Genomic DNA, 12883 nt, shown 5'->3' on the forward strand with positions numbered 1-12883 from the left:
TAATTATTTTATTTGAATTTTCAAAAAAAAAAAAGCGGGATATTTATTAAAAAAAAACCAAACTTTTAGAGAATTGGAATTATTGATAAAAAGGCTGAAATTCGAGAGGTAAAAGCGAAAAAATCTCATCCCTGTATAAAGGTCAGTTTTATCCCAAGGAAATGATTTTTAGAGAAACTTCAGAGGGAGGAATGAGGACTTCAATACTTTCACTCCGCTGAAAATGAAATTCTTCATAAAATATTTTAACTTGTTCAAAAAAAATATTCCGCGGAAATTAGCTGAAAAAATCTGAAAAAAAGCGGAAATCAGCGAAAGAATCACATCCCTGTAGTTTAAACTATACAACATTTTAATACATCATTAATCAGGGCCCACGCTTAGGATTTCAAATTATTAGCCAGTAAATTACCCAAATATCTGAAGTTTTCGCCAAATGCAAATCTTAAAAATTTGTAATTATTTTTTTTACCAGAGAAAATTCCTTTACGGCAGTTTTCTCAGACTTATATTATTTGAATCCAATTCTAATTGATTATGCGGCTCATCTGTCGAAAATTACTGTAACCGAATAAAAAATGCTGATATGTTTAGAAAAATTCATTTACACCAATACTTTCTTCAAAACACATTATTATTCGATTTTATTGCCATCGGCGAGGTGGCAGATGCTTAGCACGGGCCCAGATGAATAACGAGTAGTAAATTTAAGTATTTAATTTCTACTTTATAACAAACTCAAATAATTAAGCTATATTTTATAACAAATACAGTCGGACCACTATTTAATGAACTTCCCTTTTGCGAATTTCTCTATTTTGCAATTTTTTTCGAGGAACCAAGAACATTTTGGAAATTTCTTTGTAAAATAACTTCCAAACAGTGAAGTGAATTTTCTGCTTAACAAACTTTACTTCGAGATTCACTTTCCCTATTTCCCAAAATATTTCAGAACATTTCAAACTTGTTAATGCATTTTATGGAGGAAATAACCTTGAATTGATTTTCAAAGCCACTTAACTTTTAGAGAAAGCAGTAACACCCCTTTCCTTTTTGTTTGCATTTCAAACGAAAAACTCAGACAAAATTAATGGATTTTATCAGTAGCAATTAAACTTAAGAACGTATGTGGTAATATACGTTTAAAATTACTTTTATATAAAAGCAGCTATAATTTTATACATTAATTTATCTTTTTTTAGTTGAAAATGTATGTGGCATGAAAGTGTAACACTGGATAATGTTTTGCTCTATTCTTACTTTCCATGCTGATTTCTTTTATGGTTAAGAAATATAAAATAAACAGTAGATACTAGTGTACAAGATAAATGTGTATCAATTGCTATTTTAATTATGTCTAGTGTTTATGAATTTAAAACTTGTTTTGTGCTGTTTTAGCATTTCAAAAGGTAATTTTCCATTTAATGAATTTTCCATTTAACAAACTTATTATCAGGATTTAGCGACTTCGTTAAATAGAGGTCCGACTGTATTAATATTTAGTGAACATTTTATAAAAAACATATACAGGGTGATTCAGTACATCAGTTACAAACTTTGACGGGAAGTAGAACACATCATAAGGATGGAAAAATGCCAATAAAAAAACAGTGGCTGTTTACATTTGAAACGTTACTTTTGTTTATCTCATGTTTTCTTGTAATTATTTGTGTAGAAAATCGCATTCCAATGGACCTTGGAATATCTACTTTATTGTAATTTCATTATTTGGCAATCAACTATGACAAAGCAGCTGTTTCTGGGTCATTTCCAACAATAATTATCGCAAAATATAAAATGAACTTTAAAAGATAATTTTGATAAATAAAAGTGCACACCTATTGCAGTTCCTTATGATGTGGTAAACAAGATTGCAACTGCTCTTCTGTGTAACTACTTAACTAATAAGAAGGCATACCTTGGATGGAGGTTATGAATACTTCTGTCATAGAGAGAAAAGTGCTCTCTGAGGGATAGAGGATCCCCAAACTTCACATAAACATTTCCAAAATAATCAGACATCACTTTTCTGGCTTTAATTAAACCCTACAAAAAAAAAAAAAACATTCAGCTACATGATTCAGATGGATGTGTTAAAACATTTACAATTGAAAGATTCTAATTAAAAAATTTACTACCCTATATCCCAATGCCATCAATGAAACAATAGTCTTCAGGTTGAAAACATTGTTTTCTTTGGATAGGATACATTTGCTCTCAAATAAAGATACATTACAGTGAGGTGACGAGTTAAGCAGGTTAAATTAGTACCTTTAATGTAAGTTTAGAAAGTTTTCATTGTGTTACATATTTTGAAATACACTTAAACAAATTATCTTCACTTCTCCTATTCTTAATTTCTTTAAAATAAAATTTAAAGTATGTATATCTAATTAAAATGCAAAAGTATTGATTTGCATTAGCACTAGTATTTATAGAGATATTCAGTACTCAAGTGCAAAATTGTTTAATTTCTATAAACAATTGAACAATAAACAATTTAAAAATACCTACCTTCCCTTAACATGATAAAAAATATTATTTGAAGATTTTGAATATGCTTACACATTACTTTACATTTCAATTAAATGCATGCAACTTAACAATTTAACTTAAGTGTTAAGCTGCGAACAAAAATTTTATATTAAAATGCTTAATTAATGCATGTGTTATATTAATGCATGTAATTCGTTTTGTTTGTTAGTATGCATGACAAATGTTATACTTCAGCATTTTTTATTACAGTACAGAACCCGTTATCCGGAAATCAGAAAACCAAAAAGCCGGAACAAAATTCGATAAATTTTCCCGCCATTTTTTAAAAAAAAAATTTTTTCCTCATTAGATTTTAGGATTTTTCGTTCTTTTTTTAAAGATGTTTACCTTACCATCATTTTGGAAATAATCATTAGTGCATTACTCCATCGTTTTTTCTTATTTTTAAGATTATTTCTAAAAAAAAATTTTTTTTAGTTGGGTTTAACAATAAAAAAAACGGCTTTTTGTAGCGATTCAAAAAACCGGAAAAATCAGTTATCCGGAATAGCGATGGTCCCGATCGTTCCGGATAATCAGTTCCCTACTGTATCATTACTTAGCAGCATTCAATTTGCAATTGCTTTTTTTCAATCCACTTAAAATTATGTATTTTTTTTTTAAATTGAACAAATACAAATTTTAACTTAAAGGAGCATAAAAAATATAGGACATAAATAAAAAATATTTCAAAATAATGGGTTTATCAGGTCTAAAAATGTGCTACTTATGAAATAGTGAAGTAGAGCTTTGTTTTAGTACTAATGATTTAATCCATGTAAAATTCAGAATATTTTAAATGAATTTTGAATATTTTTCAATGCTTCTTTCCTATAAGTATTGTATTTCGAAATCATCAACAAATACAATGAAAATTTGTTTACGCTGACAGTAGAAAAAAATAAATAAATTGAAAAATAAAATTCAAAAAAGCACTTCATTCCTATTTATGATTTTGACTGTAGCTTGGCCAAAGAATACCTAAGGAGGCCTTTTCATTTCAATTCTAACCTTCAGTAAGGATAGGTTCGAAAAGGGACGAAATATATTGCACCTCCAAAACCCGTTCCACTGTCTCCCCTACATTTTTTGTGGGGGTGCGTGTGTTAAATAACCCGAAACTAATCACTGTCACAGAAGGGGGATTGCAACCTGCGGGGGTCAACTAGCTTTCAAAAGATATCAGAAGAAACTCACTCTTCATCTTATATTATGCTTTTTCTCTTTCTAAGAAAAACTTAAAAAATATTTTTTTTAACTCTAAAACGACTTTATTTATTTTCAAAATAGTTTTATCATTTTATTTAACATGCACTTTTTCTAATTATATCTTGAATTGTTTATTATTTTGATTTGATTATTTAGAGAACTAATAATAACCAGAGTATTTAAATTTATAAAATTTTACTATGTAGTCATATGAAAGTAATTCATATAAAGTAACTACATTAAAAATAAATTTATATTTTCTCTATAGATCAAATAAAGTTTGTTAATTTTTTTAAAATTGATTTGCTAATTTTTGAAACTTTTTATGTTAAAGTAAAACCTTGAGTTCAAGATTTTATTTTTTTATTACGTATTTAATTTTCTTCTTTCAATTACAATTCAAATACAAATATTTTTCACTATCTTTTTTTAATTTTAATTAATTTTTTTAAAGATTGTTACACCGTTTTGAAACTAATTAAATTCTACCACTTTAAAAAACTATGTTAACATTTAATCCATTGTTTAAGCAAATATGGTTGCTTACTATGTAAATTTGATTTAGACTTAAATATTTGAATTTCGCAATTTGAATGAACTAAATTAACCTTCACTAAAAACTCACTTCATTTTAATTATTACTTTTGCTAACTACAATTATTATTGTATAAATAACTCCGAACTGGAATTATGATTCGATCTTAAAAAATAAACACCGGGGTTATTTGTCACAAACAAATTGAAAATTATTCGATTTAATTATCACAAAATTTTAAATCATATTAAGACAGATCTAGTTTCCGATTATATCACTTAACTTATTCAAATAATTTAGTTCGGATACATTTAAAACTTCACCCACAAACTCATTATCATCATTTTTACTTACATTATTTCTTCTCAGTTATAGTTACTTTAAAAACTTATCGCCAGAGATATTATTTAACAATAATACAAAAGAAATTCCTTATTGATCTAAAGCAGTTATTTAGTATAAATTTATTAAACTGCATATTTTGAGAGCGCAGTTTTATATGAAGTTTATTTTAAAGGAATAAAGGAAAATATAACTTATTAAAAAGTGAATATATTTTATTTATCAGCTTTTGCTTGTTAAAAGGTATTTATATTTTATCAAATAATTTTTATCAAGTAATATCTTGTGATTACTTTATATAATAAAGGAACTTCATTTTTAATTAAATTATTATAACCCTAATAACAAAGAATAATGGTAAAAGTGGGTAATGAACGCATTTTATTTGTAAATGTCGTAAATAAAAGGACAAATAAATAACTTACAAAAGTATAACTTATTTCTAAGAAATTCCTTAAAAACTATCTTTGATAAGCTTTATAATTTTCTAAACGTAGAAGTAATATTATAAGAAAATTGATGTAACTCTTTCATTTCAGTTTTGAGGATTCATAAAAAAATATCATTATTTCTGTCGTAAAAATAAATTATAACATTTTCGACTAATAAGCTGAAGTGACAGTTTAAATTTATTTTCCTAATAGATCATTTCGATGGATCATTAAAAACAACAAAATAAAACAATTCTATGTTATTTTACATTTTAGTACATAGATTTGTGAGACTGCTCACTGTAATTAATATAAAGATTTATAAAAATAATCGAAATTAATTTATAAAAAGTACGATAACGAAATTTTTGAAAGAAAAGGCATTTATTGGTTTTGATTAAAACTTTCAACATAACAACAGATTGAGACAAGTTTACTTTACAAAATTTTATCAAATACAAAAATACAGAAAATTATGGTTATCTAGGAGATATATTCATATAGATGGCATGCTGGCTAACCCTGGGAGGTTTTCGTGTTTTTCCTCTTTATGTAATGCTAATGGCGGTTAGTTTTCTTATATTTTAATTAACTATAATTACACTAATTAAAGTTAGCAGTATAGAAATTTCTACTAAAACTCTTCTCCATGAATGGCAAAAGAGGGTCAGGGAAGAGAAATTAAAATAACACATTGATTACATACTTTGTTCTAGCAAAAAGTTATGAATAAAAATTACATTATACACTTTTAATATAAATTCGAAAAATTTCTCGTTATTAAATACATAAGATATTGCATAATTACTACTCTTAATATATATTTTTAGAATATTGCGAAAAAAAGTTTTAAAAAGTGTATTAATTAGGAACTACAGATCAGGGAATCAACTAAGGAATCAGGTCTGAAAACATCAAAACCAGTTTGACTGTCTGAAGTAACAAAGAGTAGCTTAACTCTAAGTATTACAGCTTATTTTTATTTTTTAATTTATCGTGATGAAATTTCGTGGTGTTTATAATAATCACATTTCTCATTCTTTCTATTTCATCTGGCAATCAAACTGGTTTCAATATTTTCAGTGTTGCGTTCCTAAGCATCGATTCATTATATTTTGATACCGTTTGTATTTTTCTCTCGTGAATATTAATTATGACCACTAATGTTCTTTTACTTCCCTTTTTTTTTTAAAGAATTTTACAATACATGCGTGTATTTTCATATTTTTCTTCATTTGCTGATTAAAATGAAAATTTCATAATACTTTAGTGTTCTTGTGTATTTACATTAAAGTCCTAAAAACAGGGTTAAGTGCTTGTTCATGTTTGGATGATGCGTGGTCTTGTGTACTAGCTATTTTTTTTCCTTACCGTGAAAAAACATACTATCCCAGCTATTGGAGTAATTAAAACTATTTACGGAATGAAAAAATTGGAACCTTTTAAATTTTTTTAATGTAAATGTTTTTTTAAACCTACAAATGAGTGTACGATATATTTTTTTTAAAAAAAAAGGAAAACTGCAGTTTTGTGATGCTTTATAGTATATTGGAAGATCTTTACGTCATTTATTCGATTTTAATTAATCTCACTTTATTCAGCAGCTAATTTTTTTAATTCTGAAACATCTCTAAAAAACAAGAAACAAAGTTTAAAAAAAGGGGAATCATGTATTTAAAAAATAAATTCCATTCTCAAAATGAATAAAAACAAGAAAATTATTACTACTAAATAAATAAAATGTATATAGAATGAACGAATTATCAGCAAATATAATTTTCATAATAAATTTCAAGCTTATAACTAAAAAGAAAGCTATCGGTTTTTAAAGCGTTCCCCATATCAGTTCTTCAGAAGGACAGAGAGAGAAAAAGATTTTCAAAAGGGAGCAAGACCTCCCACCGAGAAGATTAGTGAACTTGGGGGTGGAAGTTGCCTTCCTCCCTTACTCAAAGGTAGAAAGTGACTTGTGTTTCAAAGGCAATATTACAAAAAGTAACAAAGATTAAAAAAATTAACCTACATTTTCGTGGATAGGAAAGATTGAAAAAATTATTAGTATTTTTTTTTTAATTGATCAATCTGATTCTTGAACAAGAAAAATCGATTCAAAGTATGACAAGCCCGCCATAGACTTTACATGTTAAAAGCAGAATTGAGGAGTCTGCTTGGTGCAACACTTTTCTCCCGGCAACCACGATTGTGGACCCGACTTTCTGATCATTTGAGCGCGCCCCTTGTTTTTTGTTCGCCAAGGACTGTAGTATACATAATGTAATATTTAATAAGACTAAAAAACATAGTAACTTTCAATTATAATTTGTTCTTTTTGTTGCATTTTTTAAATAATTTTAAAAACTAGCATAACATGGAATACACAGTAGTCTGTTATATTTTAAATTTTAGAGACCATATGACCTTTAAATTTACTCACAATAATTTATTTTACAAATATATTTTACAAAAGAACAATATGTAAACATTAAAAACTACACATCACATAGATTTATTTAAAGAACACAGACTCACATTAGCAATTAAACTCAAGATTATAAAGATTTGTATGGAAAATTTTGAATAGTGAATTATCACTTATTCATCGGTCTAAGGCAGTGTTTCCCAAAGTGGTCCATATGGAGCCTCAGGGGTCCGTGGTACCATTCAGGGGGTCCTTGAAAAATAAAAACTGATTTAGGGGTCCCTGAATAATGTCAGGGGGTCCGCATGAGGTTTAATATAAAATAATAAAATTGTGATTGGTTTTTATTATTATGGAAATTAAGATAAATAAAATCGTAGCAATTTTTGCGTTCTAAGTAAACTATAAATAAAGGTGGGTGCTTAAAATTATTAACAGTGGTTTGTTACAAATTAAACAGTTGATTTACAAATTTTCTCATACCTTTTGTTCCCTTTTTAAAAGATAACAGTATGAATGAGTTTAATAAAAAACGCCGAAAATACAGTGTCGAATATTTGAAGTAGGTCTTTATTTCCTCACCAGGAAATAGTACTTTACCTATGTGTCTTCTATGTAATAAAACTGTAACAAGTGATTCAATTAAACATTCCAAGCTTAACGAACAATTGATTAAAATCCATAGTGACAAAAAAGATAAAGATGTAACTATTTTTCAAATAGTCAAAGAAAAATATCCGAAAACACTGTCACTGCAACAACTTATAGGGACAACATCTAAGCGAGGTGACGATGGATTCCATGTTTCTCATAGTTTCGCATGTTTCTATATATTACATGATTGCAAAGTCCGAAAAGCCTCACACTATTGAAGAACTTATTTTACTAGCTGTAAGTGAGATAATACTCACCGGGTTGCACAAACCAAATTTCAACATTGTAAAAAGAATTCCATGGAGTAATAATAATGTACAAAGAAGGATTGACAAAATATCTCAGTGCCTAGAAAATTCTTCATGTGAGTACTTAAAAATATCTGAATTTTAGGAGTCCACTTATCCAGGAAACGAAGCTTTTACTTTTAGCTTATGTAAGATTTGTAAAAGAATAAAATTTTTACCAAGAATTGTTATTTGCTAAATGTTTGGAAAGCGATACGAAAGGTGAAACGCTATTGACTGAATCAAAAGCTATACCCTTGACTAATATCATTTCTGTAGCTACTGACGGTGCTCCGGCAATGGTAGGAAGATACCGAGGTTTTCTGGCTAACTTAAAACAAGCTGCAGCAAATGTATTTTCAGTACATTTGCCAAACATAACGAAACTAATTTGAAACTAAAGGATGAACAATTAAATTTAATCAAAACTAAAATCGTAAAACTGCGTTTGTTGCAAAACTTTTTCTGTATAAACAAAGCTTGGGAAGAGGATATTGTTCTCTCTGTTTCAATGCCGTAATGAACCTGATCACAAAAAAAATAATAATAAATAAATGATTAGAAATTAGTGCTCACAAACATTGAGCCGGATATAAATACACTCTTAAAATCTCATCAAGTTCATGCAAGTGATTAATTTTTTTTTTATTTTAAACAAAAGATATAATTTCAATAAATAGTTCTTCAACAAAATGTTTTTTTTTTTTTTTAATTTGTAATTTTTATACCGTACATTTATGCAGTTTTTCACTAGGGGTCCGTGGGCAAGTTTTGACTATAAAAAGGGGTCCATGGGTCAAAAAAGTTTGGGAACCACTGGTCTAAGGGAACAAAGCGCTTAAGTGAAAGAGACGCACAAGTGAAAAATCATTCAAAGTTCTAAAACGTTACATAAATTGCAATGAGAGTGTGAATAAAATTATTTTTAAAGAATAAATGTTAACATTTATAATGTTTGGTATTTATTATAGCTATACAAAGAAAAAAATTGTAACAGGGTGTGTACCCATATTTTACAATAAAAAATATGCACCTTTCAACCAATTTTCAAGCACTTAAAAACATTTTTAAGCACTTTAAAAAATTAAAATTATGCAGGGTTGAAAGTTTTTATCAATTGACAGTTATAAATCAAGGTTTTAACTTGCATGTAAAAAAAAAAACTTTTGACATAGTTTTTGACAATCGTCAAAAGCCCAAAATTTTGGTGTAAGTATAATTGTTAGCTATTATAAATATAAAATACTTTTAAATTAACATACATGAAAAATTACAAGTGTTTCATCAATTATGTTCTTGAAATATTTTAACTTAAAACTCTTTTTGTTTAGAAAATTACTGTCAAAAACACAAATTTTGGTGTAGAAAATATTAAATAATTATAAATAAAAATGCGGCAAATTGCAATTTATCCAATTTGCGTAATTATTAAAAGTAAAAATACAAAAACAATTATCTTATAAAAAAAAACTTTTAACAATCATCCTATTCTTTATATGTAAAATCAGTTTTAATTTACTTCATTTTAACTCCTCTTTTTTCCAAAGCAAGGGATAAAAAAAAATAGTTTTGAAGCCCCCCGTACTCCAAGTTCATTTCATTTTCTTCGGATTGATGATCAGCTGTATAAACTAGAATGTTGACCTACTAAACTATTATAAGATAATAAAATAACATGTAATTAGGAAATTTATTGCAATAACTGTACTAATTATTGATGGTTGAATTGATTAATTTAAAAATTATTATTAACATTTATATTTTTAATAAATTATAATTAGTTTACTTATCAGGGAATATATTATATTTATGATTTATTGGAAATATTCCTGTACATATAAGCAGGAGGGCAGAAAATTCTCAATCCCTAATATTTCCTCAGAACAAAGTTTTTTTTTTTTTCTTTGATCGAAATCTTGCCAAAACTTTTAAAAATTTTCTATTAGTACAATAAATTTTTTAAAATTTTTTTGGAAAGTGAAGTTTATATAAGAAAATAAATTGTTCGATTTAACAGAATTCTTGAATAAACTAACATTTGTTAAAAATTGTTAGAAATAAAAATATCCCACTCACAAACAAGATCCCACTCACAAACTTAAGGAATTTAAACTAAATACACAAATTTACAATTAATGCTTTTTTAACAAGGAAAAATTTGCAAAGCGATTCATTTTTCAATAATAAAAAAAATTCTAGGATTTTTTTAGACCGAAAATTTTTCTTTGGCCCCCTGAATTGCCCTCAAAACATCATTCATCAACATTATTAGACATATTCTGCCAACCAGCATATAAGTAATTATAACAAACATTAAACATAAAAAACTTAGTTACTTGGTTCAGTATTTAAATTTCTTTAATGAAATGTTAAAAAAAAATTTTTTAATAATTTTGAAATGCAAATACAATGAGTAATGAAGCTCAACATTTTTTCCCAGCATTCTTAATATTTAAGAAATTTGAGATAATTGAATTTTTGTATCAATTGTTTTTAAATAAAATCATTAAGAGATGAATTAAAGTTTTTTTGAATGACAAACTTGGAATTTTTTCATATAACTAAACATAATTTTTGCTGCATTTAAAATATTAAAAGAACCTCACTTCATACTTTTTTAAAATTTCGGCTCTAAATATTATTGAGTTCTCGTAAAACAACTTAATACTGAAAATTTTAAAAGTAATAATATAATAATTGATAAAAAGTAATAAGCAAAAAAAAAAGAATAAAGTACAATAAAAGTTTACAAAATTTTTATGCAATTGGTGGTATAGTGCATAGTAAAAATTAATAGTATATATTACATATGTAGTAATATTATAGTAAATAATTAATAGTAATAGTATAATAATTATAATACAGTATAATAATATTACAGTAAAAATATTACGCTTAAAATTCTGAATTAATTCTTAATCTTCATGAATAAAAGGGTGATGGAAATTTTGAGGTGATGAAGCTTTGGGATTCTTGACTGCTTTGGGACCCACATAAAAATACATATTAAGTGAATGATCCCCAAGTCAAGTTCAAAGATTAGGGTACCAATCTATAAATAGAATATCTCGAGAAGGCCATTAGCTTGCCGGTGACGAAAACTGGTGAGTCACCAATGATAAAATTAACAAGAGAAATAAAATTTTCTATCATTATTAGAGAAAAAAGTTAGCAATGTTTGGTGGGTCCCTGTACTCAGCGAAAATTCGAGAGATTTTTCAGTTCAATTTCAGAAGATGGAAAATGAAGCCTAAAACTAAAAATCTCCTGCAAAATGCAACAGAGTTACGAGCGAGAAGCCAAAAATCCTTCCCACTGAATCCAGCTCAGTATACACACATGCGGATCCACAAGTATTTCATCAAACATGTAAAACGATGGTGTTTTCATACGCCACAAACCGACGGTTATCCAAAAAAAAATTGGGCTTGAATTAGTGAAAACGTTGAATAGAACAATGTCTTTCTGCATAATTTGTAATGAAAATTAACATGGTTAAGAAAAAATCTCACTTTGGAAAAGGAAAAATTAAGCACTTTTTAAAAGCACCTTTAAGGGCTTTTAAAAAAAGGAAACCAAAAATAAACACCGTTAGGCACATCATCATCTTTGTTATCGCTAAAACTTAACCAAAAACTAAATGTTTTTTGGTGGTAAGGGAGAAATGATACAATTTTTAAAGTGTAAAGAAATTCTTGGTGACATAACATGCTGCACAATAGGTTGCTTGATTACTAGGGACATTCAACAGATCACTTTTTATTTATACTATCTGACTGCAACCACAGTATTCCAAGTGTCCTTTTGTTAGATAACAGCATGGGAGTAAAGTTAACAGCTCAGCTTGAGCAAAGATTATTTCCCTGAAGATGAATGGGTTTTCAATGTGGGGGGTGTAACAGATAACATCCTATACTAAATAGTAGAAAAAATGCCTTCCTAGAAACAACAAAGGTGAAAAAGTTGCAAGTGGAAGAAAAATGAACTACTATTCCATTGGATTCAGCAACATATTTCATTTTATTTGTAACGAGACTGTTTATTTGTGAAAATTTTTAACTTAAAAACTTTTTTCTAAAACAAAATGTGAGTTTTTTTTTTTATTTAAAGAAAAAAAAATTTGTGGCTATTCTAAGAAAAATGCAGACGCATAATTGAATTATTTATTTTCAGAGCGAAGAAAAAACAAATGATAATTATCATTATTTTCTTATATAATGAGCAGGGACCTTTGAAAACCGTCCTATAAATGTAAAAGGGGTGGTGTATAAGTGAGGTCACTGTAATGGAAAATTAAGTCATTTAAAGGATTTTTTTCCCTTATAAACAAACATTTAATTTAAACTATGGTTTTGTATAAAAAATTTTATTAATATAATTTAGATCTCAAAAGTTAATGTAAGTAGGACTATAGATTTTATTTCCAGAATATTTTCTGAAAAATAATTAATGTTAAATTTGATTATTTTCT

The 12883-nt window shown here is 27.2% G+C and overlaps 1 protein-coding gene across 1 annotated transcript in view; it reads right to left on the reverse strand.

Annotated features, from left to right (window-relative positions):
• Window positions 1-12883, reverse strand: part of Gnpat (dihydroxyacetone phosphate acyltransferase) — a 39704-nt gene that overhangs the window by 18453 nt on the left and 8368 nt on the right. The window contains exon 6 of the mRNA XM_016051544.4: window positions 1919-2046. Within this exon, the coding sequence (XP_015907030.1) occupies window positions 1919-2046 (128 nt within the window). The remainder of the gene's footprint in view (window positions 1-1918; window positions 2047-12883) is intronic.

The sequence above is a fragment of the Parasteatoda tepidariorum genome, chromosome 9 (assembly GCF_982258835.1).
Source record: "Parasteatoda tepidariorum strain Cologne lab strain chromosome 9, Ptep-v5.0, whole genome shotgun sequence".
In the NCBI taxonomy this organism is placed as follows: Eukaryota; Metazoa; Arthropoda; class Arachnida; order Araneae; family Theridiidae; genus Parasteatoda; species Parasteatoda tepidariorum.